General features: G+C 42.1%; 1 protein-coding gene across 1 annotated transcript in view; it reads right to left on the reverse strand.

Moving 5' to 3' along the window:
- The window catches only part of TRPV1 (transient receptor potential cation channel subfamily V member 1), a 544,023-nt gene that overhangs the window by 450,318 nt on the left and 70,143 nt on the right, over positions 1-23,562 (reverse strand). Inside the window, exon 2 of the mRNA XM_078679941.1 lies at positions 1,056-1,379. Within this exon, the coding sequence (XP_078536067.1) occupies positions 1,056-1,379 (324 nt within the window). The remainder of the gene's footprint in view (positions 1-1,055; positions 1,380-23,562) is intronic.

Here is a 23,562-nt window from a genome sequence, read left to right on the forward strand (position 1 = left end):
GAGGAACAACTTTCTTTGAAATGTCTTCACTTGGTGGTTAAGAAAACCTTCCCTTATAATATGTGGCATGCTTCATCAACTGGCCCTATCTCATTGCTGACATATTTCTCAACCAACTCCAGGAGCTGTTATTGTAATGTAAAGGAACCCATGATGCAAATGTGAATACGAAATTAAAATTATCTTGAGGATAAGCCCTAATCGCCCATTAAACCAAGTGCCTTTGATTCGAATAAAACAGCAAATCCGATGTACAAGTAATCTAAGTACTCTACTTGACCCTAAAAAACTATGAACTAAAGGATGGGGTGATAATTATGTTCCTTAAGCATCGAATTTGCCTTTTTATACCTTTTATGGAATACTCTGAATGAAGGGAGAATGGAGTGTATGTCCAGAAAATTTGTTTTTCCTATTCCCATGTATACTGTGGATCCCTATAAATTATACTAAAAGCTCCCACAGTTGGGTTAGCCCATCCTAACTAGAGGAACATGCCAACGATCGGATAAGACCCGAGAATAAAGCATGCCACATTGTAAGTGAGGGTTTTCTTATCCACAAAGTAAAGACATAGAGGCACAGAGAGTTGCATGAGTTTCCTAAACGTATGTGATATGTAGCTAGGCCAAGAGGATAAAGTAGCAAACCAATCTCCTCCCACTCTATTTTAGTGTGATGATAAACACTATGCCAGCCATTACAAAAACAATATGCTCCATTAGAATAAGATTACATCTTCGCATTGAATTTTTCTAGCACTGAAGTGTTATTGAGGCAAGAGTCCTTACACTGACTTGTTATGAGGAAATCAGTAGATTTCACAACGGGCAGGGAACTCAGGCCATTGGACCAACCACATATCAGTTGGGGTCCTTTTGCTTGATAATAAACTGAAAAGCAGGTAAGTTCTCATTGTTGAAGAATTATCCTGATGTGCTCTCTTGTCTGAGACAACAGAATGGAGCTTGAGAACCTATAGTGAGAGTTACCTGTTGAGTTGAGATACTTGATGGAAGATATGCAGGATCTCTCTTGCTAATGAAAACACTTACTTGAAGAGTTGATTGTATCTTCCCTTGTCACAGGAATTATACTTGACGGTGGGAGACAGCACTTTGCTCTCCATCATGTACATAGAGTCCATAGGGGCCATTTCCTTATCGTAATCCCCTTTCCCGAATCGCAGCCTTTTCTGCTTTGGTGAGCTAATGAAGAGGTTGAATTTGCCCGACCGCGGCTTTGAGGTGTGGAATTCTTCTGGGAGCTCGAGGTTAACTTCATCACTCTGCTTGTCTGTTTCCTGGGTAAACCCAGATTCATCTGTTTGATCTGATTCAAGTTCTGTGGAACTGCCAGCCCTCCTCATGTTTTCAAGTCTATGGAAAAAGGAGACACAGGAAAAGCAGAGGGCCACATCAACAGAGCAGGACGTCTTCTGTAATCATGGTCTGCATAAGCCACTTTGCAATAATATTTCCTGCCCCCTAACACCATATACAAGACACATATATTTCTTAACAAATGCTACACAAATATATTAAAAGACATGTATAATGCTGTTGGTATTGAAAATGTGCCATTACTGTTTGGAGACATATATTTTACCATTAATACTAGGAAGTTTTATTCTCCTACAACTTCCTAGGACAATCATTTTACTTTATTTATCCATGATATAACCTAATTCTTGTAATGAGCAACTCTCAAACATAAAGCACCTGCCCAAGTGTACTAATTGTGGATTTGCAGACCTAACAAGTATTATTCTCTCTCAGATCCAAAATATTCAATTTTCCTAGTCATTATAAAGTGATGAATAAGCCTCCATTGAACTAAATTCATCCCTACTATTAAAGCATGTTTGGTCAGGTTCTGAAATTTTCCCCATGATTCATCAGCCATGAAATCGATTCATCTAACTTGCACTCCTTAAGCCTTAGGGGTGCAAATAATACATCTGAATAAACACTGGTTGATGACACTGATAAGCTTAAGGGTAAAAGTGAGATACTGAAGAGCGATCGATTAAGAGATACTATGTCAGGCAGAATTTTATATAATATTTTTATGTTTTATTTTATTATTTACTGATCCTACATTTAAATTTCAGGTAGTCAAAATCTGAGTTTGAACCATTTCTCCAAACTTCACTGAAGCTTTTTATTTGGATCTCCAAAACAGAACATGTCTAATGGCATAGTTACCCCAATTTGTCGAATCGACATGAAGTTCAATTTGCTGCAATTGAAATTTGCTGCAATTGATTCAAAAAGCAGTGCAAACTTTCAGTCTGGATCCACTCTCAGTTATGATTGCAAAGCTTGAGAAAGACTGTGATTTTATTTTTGTTAATTCAAGGAATTATAACCACAGGACCAGTTCCCTTCATACTTGCAGAGAGCTTTCGGATATTTTAATTTTTTCTATCAGTTCTTTGAAGATTTTAAGGTAGTAGTATTATGGGCTAAGTGTAGTCACTCATTTTAAGGGGCATTGACACACTTTTAATACACTTACTATTATTTTGGGTAAAACATGCAAGGGTCCTGCTCTTTGTAAAAAAAAAAACCCCACCGTACTCTCATTTTGAAGTTGTTCGTCCAGCTAGAAAAATATGTCGTGGCAAAAAACACAGGATGAAGCCTGGCCCTTGGCAACACTAACTCCCTTCCCCTTTTATGGCATGCTGGAAACCCCTAATGTCTCTGCAGCACATTTAAAAATAATAATTAACAAAGCCAATAGATCTTGCCTGTAACACCAAGGTTCATATATATGGGCTTTTTCAACATTATGGGGCCGATTATGATGGCGGACGGACTTGAGTCCGTCCTCCACCATAGAGTAGGAGGGACCATCCGCAGGGGCAGCGGCGGTCCCTCCATACAGATTAGGATGTGACCGCCAGGGTGGCGGTCACATCCTCTATTTTTAACATTGCGGCGGGTGGAGCTTCAAGCTGCACCCGCCGCAATGTTAAAAATGCATGCACATCATTTGCGTGCACAAAGCGGCAGGCACCGCGTGGTGCCTGCCGCTTTGTTCACGCAAATGCAGGGGGGTACCATAGGTACCCCCCATGTGCACCCCCCACCCCCCTTCACCCAGGGGGCCCGCAACGGGCTCCCGAAGGCAATCTCCGTATGCTTTTCCACGGCGGAAAAGCCGCCGTGGAAAAGCATACTTTCTACGCGATCATAATATGGCTGGCGGTGTCTAATGGACACCGCCAGCCATGTTATTGCTTTTCCGCCGCGGTCGGAAGGCGACCGCGGCGGAAAAGCTGCAGACTGAAAAACGATCCCCCAGCCATCCTAATCTGGCGGGGGGGGTCTTTTTCAGTCCGCAGCGGTTTTCACGCATCCTCCGGGCCGGCGGTGGCTTCCGCCGGCCCGGAGGATGCGGGAAATCCGCAATCCTAATGAGCCCCTTATTTTGGTTATGATATTGTTTCAGTCAAAAACATCACTTTAAAATGCATATCCATGACTACCATGTTTGAATAATTTAGAGAATCAGAAAAAAGCCTTCCAAGATTGATGGAGTATGTGTGAACATGCGCATACATGAGCAAGTGCATGCATGTGCACAGAGAGATGACTATCTTGGAATTCCACATTGGCCACCCACGGATTGTGCAGGTGGGGTGCAAAGGTGCACTAGGGGATAGCAAATATTAGGTCTCGCCGTACAGACAGATTGTTAGGTGTCTGTTATCAAAGACGTACTGCAACTAAAACATTAAAGTATATACATATATTTGGTCTTTGGGTCAGCCCCTTGATGTTGATTGGATAGTGTTCTTGGCTATCTCATTTCCACTCTTCTTATTTTAAGGCTTTCCTACATATTCTCCCATGGACGTTTGAGGTCGTAGCTGCTTGTCCCATGCGACCCCTGGCCTGAGGGGTGGCAAAATCAGTGCCAAGTACATAGTGGTGTTTTGCATTCTTTATTTTCTGCACATTTTTTCATTCTGCTCATTGTGAATAATATTCTATTTTTCACAATTAGCATAATAGGAAATGGAGCACACTTACCTGGAATGAGACCTTTAGTGGCAGCTGTGGTAAATAAGAATGCTTTTAAATGTATGATGGGTCTGTGCTTACAGTTAAGAGTGTGTTAAAGTGAGAGAGATCATGTGTATGTGTGAGCATGTGTCTTTATGTGTAAGCATGTCTGTATAAGTGAAAGTGTCAGTGATAAGTAGTGAATAAGACTGTGTGACATTGAGGCCCAGACGTACCCTTCATTGATGCAAGGCAACACAACACCAAAGTTCTGCTGCTTTTTGTCAAAGGAAGAGATTAAAAATATGCCACATATATAAGATATGGTGCATTTTTCTCTCTCTTCTTGCGCTGGTGCACTTTTTGCAGCCATGTGCCAACAAACACACCGTTGTGCCATATTGCAAGGTGATGTCCCTTCTTTGAAGCATAGATATGTTTACTGGAAGACATCCCTTTCTGTACAACAACTATCCTTTAAGGGTTTCCCACTTTGTATGTGTGTTGTACAATGCAGCTCATGTGAAAAGTTAGAAAAACAAGGAGAAATGAAAACACTCCTGGAAGAGGCATAAGATGTTTGCACAAATTTCTATTTACCAATGTTTGTAGACAGGAATTTGCATCAAGCTCTATGGGGGGTGGGGGGTTACATGAGAATGCCCCTTCACCACCCATAGAACACACATGTACAGAAAGGGACTTTTAGACATTCAGTTTCAGCCATTGGCCACTGTGCTACAGCTAGCTTTGGGCATTGGCTGGGAAGGCTGTCCATCACCGTTGGTCTCACTCTCGGCCCACTTCATTCTGCATATGTGAATACTTAGAAAGAATACTTGGCCAGATATGGCACGAGCAACCACATTGGTTGCTTGCCCCTCCCACAATTACTCCACACCTGCCTCATCCATTGCTTTTATGTATTTCGCTGCCTGTTCCCGTCCTGCTCCGGTGATCCCCATGGGTCTTTTTTTCATTCTTGATACCCCAGCAGCTGACGCAGAGCATAGCAGTAATAATAGCAAAAGGGATGGGCTTTGATAGTTGGCAACAGACAACAGCCTCGCCTGGCAGTTTGGGATGGACTGTTCTTATTGAGGAGCAGGTCATTGTTGGGAATGGCCCTTTTTGCATGGTTATCCCCAAACTTTTTGCTTCTTCCTCCTATTTTTTTCTGACCTGTTTGCGTTGGTTTTGGGACTCTGGGCACTTTACCACTGCTGATTAGTGCTGTGTAAAATGTGTTATGGGTTGGTGTTTCCATGATTGGGTATTTGATTTACTAGTTAGTCCCTAGTAAAGTACACTGAGTGCACCAGGGCCTGTAAACCAAATGCTACCAGTGGGCCTGCTGCACTGATTGTGCCACCCACGTGAGTAGCTCTAAATAGGTAACTCAGACCTGCCATTGCAGAGTCTGCACACAGTTTGTAACTGCCATGTCGACTTGGAGAGTGTACCCACTTGATAGGCCCTAAACGTTCCCTTTTCTACATGGCAATCACCGCTAAGGAAGACCCAAGGTACACCTGTGGGCAAGGTGCAGTGTATGTGAAAGGTAGGGAATGCCCTGGTGTGTGTGGCATGTCCTGATAGTGAATTACAGCCAATTTCGTTTTTCACTATTGCAAGGCTATCTGTTCTCATAGGCTAGAATGGGCAGTTTGATTATAACATCCTATAATCCTAGACTGACCCAGGGAGCAATATAGAAATTCGAGTTTAGTATGCCTGAACAAAGAATGTTAAAATACATCTTTTAGTGTAGGTGATTTTTATATTCTGTGTTAGAAAACACCACCTTTAGAAAGTAGGTATTTTCTTGCTCAGTCATCTAGTGAACCTCTGTGGAATGTGGATTGCCAGTCTGGGCTTTGGACAACGGATGGCTCGGAAGCAAGGGTGGCTCCCGATAGTCTAGGTAGGTCAAGAAAGGGCTGAATAGACCTGGGCTGCGATGGGGGAAGAGGGAGGGGATTTCCTGCCCCTCAAGGGGCCTGGTCTGCCTCTGACAATGCTGTCTCCACCCCCTGCCAGGAAATCACACGAGAGAAGGCTTAACTGGTTCTGGCTGGGCACAGACACCATCTGCCTAGAGGATCAAAGGATGTTTGGATACAAATACTGGGGCACAGACCCCTGAACTTCAGAACTCTTTTGGATCAAGAAGACTGCCAAGAAGAATAGCTGGAGAAGCTGTGAGGAGGAACTATAACTTTGCTGCTTTTGGCCAGCAGTGATTGCTTCTGTCTTGGGCAGTGAAAGGACTGGACTGAACTTTCTGAAATCTACTTTTGTGAGTTTCTTCAAGGGCTTGAGGTAGAGCTTGCCCCCTGCTCAAGAAGTCTCAGGCACAGCAAAGACTTCAAGCTCTTCTGCCCTCAACACTGGGGACTGTGTGTTTTGTGTACCAACAGAAGAAAAGCAACCCAACGACGTCAATGACGCCGCTGCTGACTCTGTGTCCTGAAGGCACAGCAGAGGGCACCACCGCAACGCCGCACCGCGACCCCGGTCTCATCGACGACGCCTGCTGATGCTGCAACCGAGCCGCTGGTCGCACTGCAACCTGTGGGCACCACACTCCGCACCGCCTCGCTTCACGACGATGCCTTGGCAGCGCAGAGGGAACCGCTGCAATGCCGCACAGCGACCCTGGTCTCACCGCCGATGCCTGCTGATGCCGCCACGGAGCCACTAGTCGCACCAAGACCTGTGGGCACCGCACTCTGCACCGCCTTGCTTCATGATGACGCTGCACCACGCCAAAATCGACGCCATTGCTTGCACCATGGTTCGAGGGCACCGCTTGTAAAGTTACACAATGCACCGCCCTCATCCCGCACTGCAGCCTTGGCCTACCGACGCGGGCACCATCGACTCCAGGCCTAACGACTGAGGGCACCGCACACCTCACCGCTGCACCGCACCGCAGAACATGATGCCTGCCGACACCAGCGCTCCTAACTCCAACAGAGAGGAGATCGATCTGCAACGCGTGTGACTTCGATGGCCCAGACGACTCCTACACCGACCTCTGGAACCGACGCTTGCGGACGCCGTGTTTTCAGAAGCTCAACGAGAGGTCATCAGCTCCCTGCATTTCTAAAAGGTACTGCTTGCGGATCTTCCTGACACCATAGCTGGCCGGCGAAACCGCAGTCAGCCAGAACTGTTTGGATTTGTTTCCTCACAACGCCGTGATAGCCCCGGACAGAGCTATCGACATCAAGGAACTGTTTTTAAAGCGTATTTTGATAACTGTGGATTTTTACCTACTGTATTGTGGATTTTTATCGTTTTTGGTCTTGTCTTAAGTATATAAAAATATTAGATATTTTCTAAACTGGTGTGGTGTCCTTTTGTAGTGCTTACACTATATTACTGTTGGTTATGTGCAAATGCTTTACACACTGCCTCTAAGATAAGCCTGACTGCTCGTGCCAAGCTACCAAGGGGGTGAGCAGGGGTCATTTTAGGAGTGTAACTCCCTTATCCTGCCTAGAGGGGTGGTTTCTGCCTGGCTTTGGCACATGTCCTAGCCAGCTAAAAATCCCATTCCTAACAGTCATTATTAATTCGCCTAAGATGGGCCTCTGTTTGTAGTGGCAAGTTCAGTGAAAAACGTTTGACAAGTGGCTCGAACAATCACATATGGCTGAAATTAATTCAAGCATTCCATCTATCACATTGTTGTTTACTGTCAGTTGACAACCCAAGTGCCATGGCTCGGTAGGTGCTGATTAGCACACAGAAGGGAGCTTCACTTTGCTGGTGGTGCTGTTTGGTTGTGTTGGTGTGACCAACACTTTTTTGTACTTTGGACAAGTTTCCCAGGCAAACCTCCCAGCATTTCAGGTGAGTTTAGTAGTTTGTTATGTGAAATACTCTTAGTTCCTTGTGAAATTCACAGGTTTTTCTGTTCTTGCAAGTAAGCTTTCTAAGGGGAGGTTTGTGGTATACCTCTTAATTTTATCTAAGTGTAGAAGTGGGACTCATGTTGGTGCATAACTTGTAGCATTGTGGTTAACATCTAAGCTCTTACTCTGACAGTTAGGTGGTCATGTTCTATTGTCTTACTGGTCCTATGTTCTTTTGAATGTTCACTTTATCACAAGGTCTTTCAATTACCTCTGAAACCAGTGAAAAATCTCTATTTTCCAGATCAGCACAATTGCGTGTGCAAGGAGTAACATGGTTTGCCACTAGAGGTATCACTTTAAGAGGTGCTTGTTGCTGAAGGAGAACGTGCTTCTGCATGACCCATTGTTACTTCTGTAGATTATTCACAATTAAGCATGGGTGGATTTTGCGAATTGGCAATCCGCGAACTTGCGTATTTACGGATTCGCAATCCGCAAAATCCGCGAACTCTCGCGAATTTGCGGATTTTTTTTTTTTGTGTGTTTGCAAGGATTTCTGCCAGTTCGCGAGGGTTCTGTACCAGTTCGCAATTGCGAACTTACTTGTCGGCTCGCAACGGCCGCGACTATGTTGTTTCTACATCTGGTTCATCATCACAGGTTCACAGCACCCTCTGTTTCACCACTGCCACCCTCTGGTACACCCATGCCACCCTCTGGTACATCACTGCCACCCTCTGGTTGGTTTATCACTGTAGATTATGGGGGTGAAAAAAAGCAAGCACATCTGCCCTGCTTCAACTGACATGAATTAATTTGGGGTTGATTAATGTGTCACTGAATTTAAACTTCCAGTCTGACTGGCACCTGCTTCCTTATCTGTAATTTGCTTTCTGTTGCAGTGCAATTTTTTTCACAGGACCTTTGTGGCCTATAGTTGCAAGTAGGCAACTGAACTCTGAGGGGGCCCCTCAGGAAGCACTACAGGGAATGGTTACTAATGATAAGATTGAACTTTTGCACCTGCTGAGTGCTTTCAGTTTTGTCTGTAATTGCTTTCTGTTGCAGTGTAATTTTTTTAACAGGACCTTTGTTGTATACTTGTAGCTATTCTCTGAGCCTGCTGTGAGGGTCAGAGCAGGGTCATAGAATAGTTGCAAGTAGGCAACTGAACTCTGAAGGGGCCCCTCAGGAAGCACTACAGGGAATGGTTACTAATGATAAGATTGAACTTTTGCACCTGCTGAGTGCTTTCAGTTTTGCAAAAATCCAAATATCCAGTAGCATCCACAAAAAGTAATCCTTCCAGGTCAAGATCCAAATCAAAGTGACCAGCACATGAAGAAAGCACTGGGAGGAGCCTGGTGGACAGGAACAGGAAGTTGGAGACTGTGGGGCACTTCCTTCCTCCCCCCCCACCCCCCAAAATGGACTCCTTGCAAAGAAAAAGTGCAGGCAAATGTCAACCTGAGGAGTTATTCTGATAAAAATCATAATTTTCAAGGTTTATGCTGCCTGCTGGTGGATTTCTTGTGCGAAATTGCAAATTTTGCAAACTCGCAATTGCGAGATTGTCGCTGCATCTACGTGTTCGCAAGTGTTTACTCCCGCGAAATTGTATAGTATTCTAGTTGGCAAGTGCGACCAAGCAAAAAATCCGCTTCGCACGGATTTTACGAATTTTCGGCAAGTTCGCGAGAGTTCGCGGATTGCGAATTTACCGAAAATCCGCAAAATCCGCGAGCGGAACGGATTTTACGCCCATGCTTATTCACAATGCACAACTGCTGAACTGATCTTACAACCTAACAAATGCCTCTCAAACTTTGCATCCATATGTAAGCTACTTTTAGACAAGTCGACAATCATGAGTTACCGCTTAAGCGGAAATCTGATTTTGTACTGTTAAGCGACTGCTGGTGAGTGGTCAATAAGCCATATTTACTGTGGCAGTCCTTCTACATGGGCTTCAGGGTGCAGCCCTCCAACCTATAGGGTGCAATGTAATATGGCCTTTGCCCATATTGCTAATTGTTTAACTTAAAAGTTTTCAACTAACATGATTTTTGTGAACATTTCCAATGCCCAAGTCTGCCCTCTCAGCCTCTGCTCGACGCTCGTGATGACAGGATGAGGGAACTGAACAATGATTTACCTACAAAGTGTTGTTTAAAAAAACAGCCCTCTATAGATGAATATCTGGATTGCGCATGTGAACGGTGGAAGAAACTGGGTTACAGGTTGAAGGGGGGTGAAACCCTACTGAAGCAGCAACCACAATCCTTGTCTGGGTGAAGTCACAAGCAAACTCTAAATTAACCTATGCTCAACCTTCTGATAGCTTGGCACAGAGTAGTCAGGCCTAACTTAGAGGCAATGTGTAAAGTATTTATGCAGCACTTCAGACAGTAGTATAATGAAAACACAACACAAAAAAAGTACCGCTCCAATTTTGAAAAATAGAGCACAATTTAATAAATAATTCAAGACCAAAACAATAAGAATCCAATCAGTTGAACCAGAGATATGAAATTTTGCAGATTGGAGTGGATGTAGCACCAAAGAACAACATGTATTGGTAAATGCATTAGGTTTTGCTATGTGATTAACCCTCCCATTCGCTGCTAGGTCTTTCCCACCCCCAACTCTCCCTCCCCGTGCTTAGCCTTCTTTTTGGCTATTAGGGGCAGTTCACGCTTAGGCCCCGTAACATTTCGTCCACATAAGGTATCCAAACCAAATGTGCATCTTAGTCTTCCAACATCCTGAGGATTCTAAAGAGGATGTATGACGGTACGACGTGTACTTTGACAACGCGTACCGTTACCACGCTAGTTTTACAACGCAAGTCGTTACAACGACTTGCGTTGAGGGGCGCTGGATAGTAAATAGTTTTATTTACTATTCCAACTCCAGTCCCCGTGGACTCTAGGGAAGGAGTTGGATAGTAAATTAAACTATTTACTATCCTGGAGCGCCCCCCAGCGCAAGTCGTCGTAACGACTTGCGTTGTAAAAGTAGCGTGGTAACAGTACCGCGTTGTTAAAGTTTCGTTGTAAAGGATGTTCCCCTTCTAAAGATACCCAGGGTTTGTGGATTCCCCAGGAGGGAACCGGGAAATTAGGCAAAATACAGCTAAATGTTTGGTTTGGGGGGAAAAATTGGAAATAAGTATTGCAGAAGAAAGCATCTGTTTTTTTTCCCTTCAAATTGTATCAACAAAGAGTTTGCAGTACTACAATCACCATCTTCCCAGCTTTCAGGAACAAACAGACTTTTGTCTGAAAACCCACATTTCTGGCACATTATTTCCATTTTACTGGGACATAGCCAATTTGTCCTATATTTTGTGTGTTTAACCTCCTTCCAGTTAATGATAGTAATGGGTATGAAACCAATAATGGATCCCGCAAAGCTATGCATTTCTGAAAAGTAGACAAAATTCTGAATTCATAAAGAGGTCATTTGTGTTGATCCTTCAAGGTTCTCCTATAGAAAGTAACGATTGAAATAAAAACATATTGAAATTGAGTTGAAAAAAACAGCCATTTGCACCTACATATTCACCTGTAACTTCTTCTAAGTATGACAGAGTTTTGATAGCAAAATACTGTTACATCTGTTGGACCCTTCTGGTTGCAGTGATATATAGGACTTGTACGTTCACCAAGAACCCGAGGTACCCAGAGTCAAAAACTGAGCTGTGCCTTGCAATGATTTTTTATTGGGTATACAGCAATTTATTTGCTTAAATATAAAGAGTGAAAAAGAGGTATCAAGGGGTTTCCGAAATGGGAACAACATGTGGAGTTTAGAAGCAGTGGTTATTTGCACATCTCCAAATTTGTGGGTAGCCATACTAGCAAGTAAGTTAGAGGGCATTTTTCAAAATGACTTCTTTCTTAGACACTGTCTTACATTTAGAAGGCAGAAATGCACAGCAAGTCAATTGGTAATAACACTTGTTCTAATAATCTGTGTTCCTTAAGTCTCCCGATAAGAATGGTACCTAACTTGTGTGGGTAGGGCAAGAGCCCCTGCGACAGGAAACGGCCCAAAAAGCAACGTGAATACATCACAATTTTTCAGTGAAAACTGAGCCTTTTTTTGCAATGTGCCTAGCGGAGCATTTTGGACCCTAGCTCAGCTGGCACCATGGGCAACCTAGCAAACCTGTAAATGTTTCGAAAATAGACAACCAGAGTGTGGCGCTCACAAGGTTCTGTTACCCAGAATCCCTTACAAACCTCAAACTTTGTAAAAAAAAAAACATTTCCTCATGTTTCCGTTATGAGAAGTTATGGAATCTGTGGGAAGCCACAAACCTCCACCCACAAAGCATTTCCCCATGTTTCCTGATAAAAGTGATACCTCACGTGTGTGGTATCACAACAGGAAAGGCTCAGAAAACAACGTGGACACATCACATTTTTCCACTGAAAACTGACCCTTTTTTACAATGTGCCTAGCTGTGGATTTTGGACACTAGGTCTGCTGACACCTAGGGAAACCTAGCAAACCTACACATTTTTGTAAACTAGGCTCCCAGGGAAATCCAGGATGGGGTGACTAGTTTGGCTCTCACCAGGTCTGTTACTCAGAATCCGGCAAACCTGAAATTTTGTAAAAAGAAACCCATTTTCCTCACATTTCTGTGATGGAAAGTTCTGGAATCTGTGGGGAGCCACAAACCTCCAACCACCCAGCATTCCCACATGTCCACCAATAAAAATGGTACCTCACTTCTGTGGATAGGCCTAGTGGCCATGACAGGAAACAGCCGCAAATGCAACTTGGACATATCACATTTTTCCAGTAAAAACGGTCCCTTTTTTTGCAATGTGCCTAGCTGTGGATTTTGGACACTAGCTCAGCCTGCACCTAGGAAACCTAGCAAACATGTACGTTTTTTAAAACTAGACACCCAGAGGAATCCAGGATGGGGTAACATGTGTGACCTCCATCAGTTTATGTTACCCAGAATCCCTTGCAAACATCATACTTTGTAAAACAAACACATTTTCCTCACATTTTTGTGATGAAAAATACTGGAATCTGGTGAGAGCCAGCAACTACTACCCACTCAGAATTCCCCCAATTGTCCTGATAAAAATGGTACATCAGCTCACTTGTGTAGGTGCCCAAAGCAGAGTCGACCTAAAAACGTATTAAAAACGAAAAAATTAGCTCGCTTTGGTATCCCCTCAATCTCTACACATTTTTAGCCCTTCCCTGTCACAGGCACTTGGTCGACCCACTCATGTGAGTATCATTTTACTCAGGAGATCAAGGGGAATGCTGGGTGGTAGGAAATTTGTATCGGCGCTGTGATCCCACATCAAAATGTGAGAAAAATATAAATTTGAGTTTTTCAGGGGATTCGGGGTAAGAAAACATTGGGGTATCCATGCAAGCCACACATCCTTCGACTACGCCGGCTGGCTCGTTTTCAGAAATGCCTGGGTTTGGGACATTTCCCTAGAAAGCCCCCGAGTCCAGGACCAAAAACACAGATGACCCCTTGCAAAAGCAGTCCATTTTGCGATAGATCGGGAACCTGGGTTTGTGTTCCCAGGTTTGGCTAACAAAGCCAGACATTTCTGAAAACTAGATACCCAGGGGAGACTGGGGAGATGTGGCTTGCATGAATCCCCAAACGTTTTCTTACCCAGAATCCCCCGTAAACCTCAAATTCAGCTACAAACAATCATGTTTTCCTCACATTTCTGTGTGGGAAAGCTGTGGGATCACCGTCCCGGTGCAAATTTCCTACCACTTAGTGTTCCCCCAGGTCTCCAGATAAGAATGCTACCTCACTTGCCTGGGTTGGCCAAGTGACCGCGACAGGAAAGAGCTCAAAAACATATTCTGGAGGCATCAAAATTATCGATGGCAAAACAACCTGGTTTTGCATGGGGTCATCTGTGTTTTTAGTCCCTGGCTTGGCAGCCAGCTAGGGAAACCTACTATAATCAGACATTTCTGAAAACTAGACACCAAGGGGTGTTCAGGGCGGTGTGGCTTGCATGAATCCCCCAACATTTTCTTACCCAGAATCCCCTGCAAACTTCAAAATTAGCTATAAAAAAATCAAATTTTAAACATATTTCTGTGTGAGGTCAGCGTGCTGGCACACATTTCCTACCACCCAGCATTGTCCTTGGTCTCCTGATAAAACTGATTCCTCACGTGTGTGGGTGGGCCAAGTGCCTGCAACAGGTAAGAGCCAAAAAACGTGTAGAGATTGAAGGAGCACTAAAACGTGTCCATAAGGGCAGTTTTTAATAAGTTTTTAGGCTGACTCTGCTTTGGGCACCCACACAAGTGAGGCATCATTTTTATTAGGAGATCATGGGGAATGCTGGATGGTAGGAAATTTGTGCTGGAACGATGGTCCTTCAACTTTTCCACACAGACACATGAGGAAAATGTGACTTTTTAGCTAACTTTGAGGTTTGCAGAGGATTCTGGGTAAGAAAGCGTTTGGGATCCACGCCAGCCACACTGCCAGCCAAGACTTAGTACATACACACCACCATCCATGCACACCACCAGCCAAGTACCAATCACGCACACTGCCTGCCTAGCACCATCCACGCACACCACCAGCCAAGCACCATCAAATGCATACCATCAGCCAAGCACCATCCACTCCTACTGCCAGCCAACACACATTGCTAGCCAAGCGCAAGTCCACGCACACCGCCAAGCAAGCACTAGTCCACTCACACGCCAGCAAAATGCCAGTACACACACCACCAGCCAAACGCCGTACATGTAGAGCATTAGCCAAACTACAGTTCACACACAGAAACTTTCCATGGTCTCTAGTGGTTTGCCTAAAAATATCACTGATCTGCCCCCAAAGGGGGGAAGAAACAGCTAAAATGTGTACCTAAAAAAGGGGAGCGACCTTTGACTATGTGGCTGCTCCTTAACCCCTTCCATGCTCATGACGGAACGGTTCCGTCATCAGCGTCGGTGCTCCGGTGCTGATGACGGAACATTTCCGTCATGAGTCAATGTGATTTATGACCCTTCAGCACTGCAGCGAAATTCGCGCAGCACTGAAGAGGTTAACCTGCCCATAAACATATCCTTGGTGCAAACTGGGCTTTCTGCCCCTACCTGGAGGACAGATCAGGTGTAATGTTAAGAAAAATATTTCATAACCACCCTCTGCCCACCGGGGGGACAAAAAGACTGACCATTTTTGGGGGGGGCATCAGTATGCCCATTCTGGGAAGGCCCCACCCCTACACAAAGTAAAAATAGTCCATGGTGTCTACTGGGCTTTCTGCCCCCCCCCCTCCAGGGGGCAGATCAGGGACTGTTGCCCATATCTGCCCCCTCAGGGTGAGACAGACTGTGCCTGTTTTTAGAGGGGTGGTAGGGGCATGGTCCCTGCTACCTAGCGGGCTCTCTGTCCGCCCCGGGAGGCAGATTGGAAGCTATCGCCCCTATATGCCCCCAAAGGGGTTGAAAGACTGTACCGTTTTGGCAGGGGGTGGCCTTGCATGCCCATTCTGCCCAGCCCCCACCCCTCCACTAAGAATAATCCCTGGTGCCTTGTGGGCTTTCTGCCCCCCCCCCCCAAGGGGGAAGATCGGGGCTATTGCCTGCCCTGACTTGTAGGGGAGGCAGAAAGACTTTGGTCCCCATTTCTGTGGGGTGGGGGATGGCCATGCCCATTGTGGGCAGCCCCCACCCCTCATCTTTTATAAACAAATAATCCTTGGTGTCTAGTGGGCTCTCTGCTTACCACCAGGGTGCAGATCGGGGGTAATAACCCCATTTGTGTTTGGGGGTGGGGGTGGGGGCTTTGCCATGCCCAACTTGGCTAGCCTTCACCCCATAAGATTAAAAGAAGAAATCCCTGGTGGCTTTTGCCCCCATCTGCTCACGGGGTGGATTGGGCAGAAAGATTGTACCTATTCCTGGAAGGGTTGGGGGCATTACAATGCTGCCCCCATCCCAAATTTACATAAAAATTTAATCCCTGGTTCCTAGTGGGCTGTCTGCCCCCCTGGTGTGCGCAAATCAGGGGCTATTGCTAACGGCATCATAATTATCCTGAAAAACAAAATGCCTCAGCTAGCTAGGGAAGCTTTTCCCCAGCTCCCGAGGCAAAAAAATGTTTTAAAAAATCCCTCTACCGTAAACAGCAGAGGGATTTTCGGGTCATGTGCAGAGGACGGAACGGTTCTGTCCTCAGCACACGACCACTGTGGCTGAGGACTGAACCGTTCCGTCCTGAGCACGCAATGAGTTAATAATAATTTTTTTTGGTTGTAAGTTGTAGCTTGCTGAGTAGTTGTACAATATAAGTTAGAGAAAGTCTGTTAAAGTGTTATGTTTATGTACAAAAAGGCAATATATTGTGCCATTACTGGTGATATAATGCGGGTAAGTAATAGCTAAATTTTGAAAAATGAAAGAGGGAAATAATAGAATAAATTAATGTAATAGCAATAGGTATGTGTCTAGAGAAGTTCTGACAATGTTTGGCCCCGGTGCCACTGCACCTCATTCATCATTCAAATCATGACCTTATTGCCTAAAGACTAAACTTGTGACTGCCTGTTTAGAAGTTAAATATAGCAGTGAAAACATACATTTGAAAATTGGAGCCCTGAGAGGTGAGGTGAAGAGCATAGGTTGTTTTGCAAATTAAATGTAGGTGACAATGTTTTGCATGTATATTGTAAGCCTTTAATCCATATTAGTAAACCTTACGGACGATTGAGGAAAATTTTATGCGTCCAACAGTTAAACTTACAGAATAGAGTAAGTGCATATTGGCCCGGAAGTGTATGTTTTTACTTTTGTTGTGTGTATCCATTTGAAGCAGGTGACCTTAATGTGATTCAATGTTTGGAATCTAGCGCTGCCTGGTTGCCTTCCCTTCAATTATATATGCCTCACACTTCTTGTGAACTTCAAGACACTGGTGCACTGCTAGGCATCTCCAGCATTACATGGTGTCCAAGTTGTTAAAAGCAGGTGTTCTATTATTGCTCCTAGCCACTCCATCACAAGAATGGAGGAAGGTAGCAAGAGAACCGCCACAAATCCACTCTAGTCCACATCTTTCCTGGATGCAAAGATATATTTTTGAGTAAGCTCCAGCAATTGCATCCACCTGTTTCTGTACTAAAAATATTGGAGCCTTCTCTTCACAATGTCACCTCCTCATCAGCATTAAGATATGATTATCTCTTTACTGAACTGAAAGCAGTGCCTCACTTGCTCTTGAATTTTTCCGCCTGATTTCCATTTGCTTTCCCTCTAAATCTCACTTATAGATGTTCAGTCGGGTTCAGTGATAGAATATTGATATAAAAAACATTGATGTAGGCAGGAGGAGCTACGCCAGCAACCAAGATGGCCGCGTAAGCTCCAGGCTCCGTCGACCTCTGCCAGCAGCTCGTATATCCTGTTCTCAATCCTGAATTCGCACCGGTCCCCCGGGTTCGTGAAGTGTTCCTGCTTCTAAAGGTGTAATCCCGAGCTTTTATCTTGTTGGATGTCAAAGATACGCCGTGTTCCCATTCTCGGCCTAACATCGTGTGGAAGCCGGGGCCTCGATTTCTGGCCTATCCGGGTTGGAGTTGATCAACAACGGCCACTGGACCTGGACTGAGCCCGGTCCCCCGGAGTGCATCGTAAACTGCTTGTTTGATGCTGACTTTGTGAGCGGTCTACACCGTGGAGACAACAGCGTACCGCACCGGTTGCCGTGTTCGGGGGTCCGACGCCCGGAGACCCTGCCCCTTCCGGGGTTGGCGGGCCGGGGCCCTCGCTGCCGGCGAAGGTGTCGATCTGGCACGACGAAGTGCGCCCATTACTGTCATCGGATTTGCGCGGCCTGTTACCCCGGAGAAGCCGGCCTCCGGGGTTCGAATCCTGCTCTGCCTCTTCGTGAGAGGAGATGGGGCGGACGGAAAGTACGCCATCGCTACAGGCCGTCATGGCCGCCATTGAGGCGCTCCATTCACAATCCACCGCTGTATTCCGGACACTGATCGTGCAAGTGGACAGTCTCTTGGGACCGGCACACGACTCTCCGTTTAGTCCTACTACATCTGTGGTACCAGCGGTGCAATGTACGCCAGAGATCGAGGTCCCCGGGCAGAACCTGGATTCAATGTGCTTTGTCGGCCCCCAATTCACACTCAGTGAGCCCGTGATTGTCGCTATCGTTCCCTGCTCGATCCTGCTGCCGCCTCGCACAGATATGGACAGTCTTCTGTGCTGTGACAAATTCCAAAGTGACTGTTGGGGAGATTTGCTACTTCTGGACACATTCCCTCACTCGTTTTGTGGCTAGTGTGACTTTCTATCCTTTTGTCGATCCTGCAACACTGATGTGGACTTTAATGAACTTTAAATGGCCTTTTCCTTTGTGATGGTGGTTCGAGTGAAAGAGACTCTCCCGAAATACCGTACTGGTCAGGGTTGAACTTGAGAGCTTGGACTTGATAATATGGCTTGACTCAATGCCGGGATTGTCACATGTACTGTGCTGGGAGTTGGGTGGTGCTTTGTTAAACTCCCCCGATTGGTTTGTATATTTTGCTAAATGTTGGTTCGATTATGTCTCGGGGTGGTCACTGCTGGCGGGGGGTACAGGAGACCGGGGGTGTGTTTGCTTTTACGACATTCCCTCCTCCATCTTTTCCCTTCCTTGGGGTTAGTTTAGTGGGCGACAGGCACGCTGCTAGTGGGTTAGGTCGTAGCCATCCGCAGGGGTGCAGGGTGGGGGGTTGAGGGAGGGTTTGTTATTTTTCCTTTTTTTTTTGTTCTATGACCTTTCTTTTTCCCTTTTCCCTTCTTCACAAGAGATGTGGCGTATTCTCCTGATTTTTATTCTCATATTTGGGTATCGAGTGTCTGGTCTTCATATCCTGTATTCTGAGTGGGCGGGACTCGCTGATGTTTGCTTAGGTTAACTGTAACGTATTGTTTCACCTCTGCCCTACGCGGCTATTGATGTCTTTCGGATGCCTATAATTGTTGTGTATTTTCCTAATTCATTTGCCCGTCCACCATTACGATATGTTCCTCCGAATGATGCCCGATATGTATATTTTTACTCTTGTGTTATAAGTAATAAAAATATATATAAATTTAAAAAAAAACATTGATGTAAAAATATCGAGAACAAAATATAGATAACAAAAATATCGACTCCCATACCTACACAGGTTAGTACAAAAATGTTGAATCAAAAATATTGATGTTAAAAATATAGATGTACAAAAATATTGATTTTTAAAATATATATAAAATAAAAGAATATATGAAATATTAATATAAATTGTAACAAAATCAATGTAATTTAATATATAGTTTTACAAAATATTACAAAAAAACGTAATTAAATAAGAATAAGCATACAAACATAATAATTTATATATATATATATATCATTATATTAACTTTAAAATATGTATTAACCTATTAGCTCTAATTTATTTTAAAACTTTAAAATATATAAAAATAAAATATATATAAATAAATAATTTATAATATAAAAAAACATTCTACCATAAATTAAAACGTTAAACTATGACAAACATGTCAACTTAAATTGCCCAATACAATGCAACAGTAGGAAAAGTGTTGGATAGCAAATAATTAAATTGACTATCCCAACTCCAGTGAGTGCATCAGTAGAGAAAGTGTTGGATAGTGGAGAGGTCAAATTTACTTTTTCCACTCCAAAGAGTGCAACAATAGGGAAAGTGTTGGATAGCGGAGGGGTAAAAATTACTATTCCCACTCCAGTGAGAGCAACAGTAGGGACCTATCAAAACCACAACACACACCTAAAATTTATTACACAATTGCCATAATTAATTAACAATTAATGAATTAAAAGTTATTAACAACCAATTATTAATTAATTAATAATAAATACCTACACATTAAACACTATAAAATATCAATTAAACAAATATTAATAAATATAAATTCATCAATAAATGTAATATAATTAAATTACTTCCAACCCTATTCCCCTATAAACCCACAACCCGCTACGGAACTAAAAACGCCAAATTCAAATATAAACAATTAATACATTTAATATAAATAAATTACTTCCCACCCTATTCCTCTATAAACCCACAACCCACTACAGAACTAAAAGCGCAAAATTCGAATACATTTTGTTTATAAATTTAATATATTTAAATTACTTCCCACCCTATTCCCCTATAAACCCACAACCGCTACGGAACTAAAAGGGCAAATCAAAATATGTTTTTTTGATAACTACTAAAAATGTAACACATATATTAAAAATACAAACAATTCTTAAACACAAAAACATACATCACATACATGTAAAATATATACTAAAATACATAACGATAGTAAAAAACAATAATTTTAACAACTATATTTTTGCAAATGATATTAAACACTTTAAAAATGTGAAAATCGATATTACTTACCTTAATTCGATATTCTTCACCTCGATATTCTTGCTGTCCATAGTTCTGACCAATGACATTTGCAACTCAATATTTGTGCAACTTGATATTTTGTACTCGATATTCTGTCTCTGCACCGTTCAGCCGCAGTCGGAATGTCGATAAATAACCACAAGGTGGCAGTGCCGCTCCATGTTTTCTTTCATAAAGACTTTCGGTGAGATTAGAAAGGGACTCCCAACTCATAAACTGTGAACTTTTGCATAGATCTCCCCACAGTCTAATCCCTGCTAGTTTAAGTGGCTGGGACAGTTGATCTAACAAACAATCAGGTGTCCCGGGGGAATCCCAAATCGGGGCCTGTTAGATGTAATATGGAATCCCCAATATTCTCCTAATATATCCCCAATTCTTAAGAGCAGTCAACAGTATCTTCAGTCGGACCTTATTGTAAAATTTTGGGATCCCCAAACTTATAAAGAAAGAATTCCTGTCCTTGTGGTATATCATATAACATAGCCCTGAATAACAAACCCTGCGAAGATAAATCTAGTTTATTTGCCAGAAGTCTAAAATTCTTAAAATGAAAGGCATAACAGTAGAGGAGTAGGTCAGGTAAAGCTAAACCTCCAATCTTCAGCCCTCTCCTTAACTTCTTCCACGCTGAATCTATGACATATTATCGAAAGACACAATATCGTTGTACAAAAATATCGACACAAATATATCGACATCAAAAATATCGACATCCTATACTTATTTAAAAACATACACAAATATCGGAAAATAAATATCGCACTACATAACCATCGATATCAATAATATCAACAACATATATATCACTATATTTATTTATCGATTATTAAAAAATATAAACACCACGTTAAAAATATCGAGTGTAAAAATATCGGCAACAATAATATCGTATTTTGAGAATTATCGAACATATTTATTAATATTCTATAACACTTTTTAACATTAAAAACATACTATAAACACTAAAATAAACATTTCACAACAAATTATAAATATATATATTTTCACAATTAAAATAAAATGATTTAGAAATTTATAAAATAATTATTTAACATATTATATAAAAATATGTATGCAATACATTAATTAGCGTTAACCTTATATGGTAAATAATTACACAAACAGTTTTTCAAAAATACAAACGAACCAATAAAAACACTCCTAACATAAATTAACCAATAGCTAACTAATTACTAACTCCAAAACACTATATAAACAATTAAATCCGAAAACAAACTACCTGACAAAAATAGAAGACAAGAGAGAATACTGTGGATACATTCGACAAGACCTACAAGAACATCAAGATTCAACCTACAAATCAGAGGATTAAAAGTAAGTAACTAAAATTAACTTAAGTAAAGTAACTGCTAAAATAAAAAAAATACTAAAAGGGACAATTAACTTATACATATGTATTGTATATTATCTCCTACCACTACAGAAAACTTCACTACTAAAGAACAGAAAAAACAATGAACAAAACTAAAAAACAACTAACAGAGTAAGCATGTTCATATGTTTCTCGAACTTGATTAAATAAGTTAAGCATAAAACCTAAAGCATAAAACATAACTGCAACCTTACATAATTTTCTAAACATTGAACATAATTAATGGGGTTTTTTTTACAGAGAAAGAAACCAAAGAAAATACAGGCCACAACTGAAAATTGGACAGATTGGACTACACCTACAAGAACATTAAAACTCAACATAAAAAGTAACTAATAATAAGTAAGTCAATAAAATGATGTGACTAAAACTATATGCTATAAACATAAACATTACAAACATAATTTAATAATTAATGCATATGTCCTTTTTATTTTGTAGCTTCACTACAACATAGTCTACCAACAAATATCAAAGAACTGAATTCAACAAACGAAGATACAACTAACAAAGTAAGTATATCCAAAGACTTTTCAAAAAGCTAAAATAAGGAAAAGCTAAAACCTATAGCAAAACCTGTAAAAGCAACCCAAAAAATATAACTGAACAATTAACACAAATAAATGTTTTTTTTCCAGATAAAGAAAACCCAGAAAATACAGACCACAACTAAAAGAGTAAAGAACATCAAAATTACAGACTAAACTTCTACCAAAGGTAAGCATGCACTATATAAATGTTTATAATTCCAACTTAAAATACATTTAACTATAATTAAAATAACTATAACATATATTTCTTTTTTTTTTTTGGCTTTAAAAATGTTTGTTTTATTTCCTTTTTTTTATTTTTTTTATTAGAGTTTTTTTGTCAGCCCTTAGAGCACACAATACAATTTACATACATCAGCTATTATATTACAGAAAGCAAAACAGAACTAGAATATCTTTGATACTTATATACACTCCGGATTACATAACATTCCTATAATCCAAGCCATGTAGTTATAGGTTGCCAAATTCGGCAGCCTTGACTTTTTTTCCGCCGACCCTTAGTTCTATACAATGCCATCTCGAGATGATATATTACAAGCAACTTTTTTTGCCAATTGACAAAAGATGGAGGATTAGCATCAAGCCATTGCGATGTTATAGACAGCCGATACAAAGCCATACATATGAATATCATCCCCTCCTCATCAGCTGGTCGCCCGTTACGTTGCCATCCGAAAATTACCAAAGATGAGCTTATTTGTAATGGGATTCCCAAACTACTCAGCATAAAGGTCTGTATTTCCCTTATAAAATCTTTAAGTTTAGGACAATTGAAAAACATATGAAGCGAGTCAGCTGCATATTGGCCACAACGGCTACAGCTAGTTCCTCTAACTGTATTCCATTTAGCCAGTTTCCCCGGAGTGTAATAGAGTTCAAAAATTGCCATGTAGTGCTGGCTTTTCAGCTGGCCATTATTCAAAACATTACGTGAAATTTCAATACTTCTAGTCAAATTAACCCCTTGAACACCCAGTTTAGTAGCCCATTTTGCCTCCTGAATCTCTAAATCATCTTTGACCTCCCTCAGAAATAACTAATACAAAAGACCCATTTTTCCTCGTGCTTTGAGTAGTTCCATGATCTCAATTTTCCATAAAATAATTGCATTTTGAGCTTTTTTCCCCTCAAAATAACTGCGTATCTGGAGATATTTAAAAAAATCCCCTCGCGGTAGCTTGAATTTACTTTGTAAACTTTCGAAAGACATAAATTGTAATCCAACATATAAATCCCCTAAAGTACTTATTCCTAAGT

Source organism: Lissotriton helveticus, chromosome 3_1, assembly GCF_964261635.1.
Source record: "Lissotriton helveticus chromosome 3_1, aLisHel1.1, whole genome shotgun sequence".
Lineage (NCBI taxonomy): Eukaryota > Metazoa > Chordata > Amphibia > Caudata > Salamandridae > Lissotriton > Lissotriton helveticus.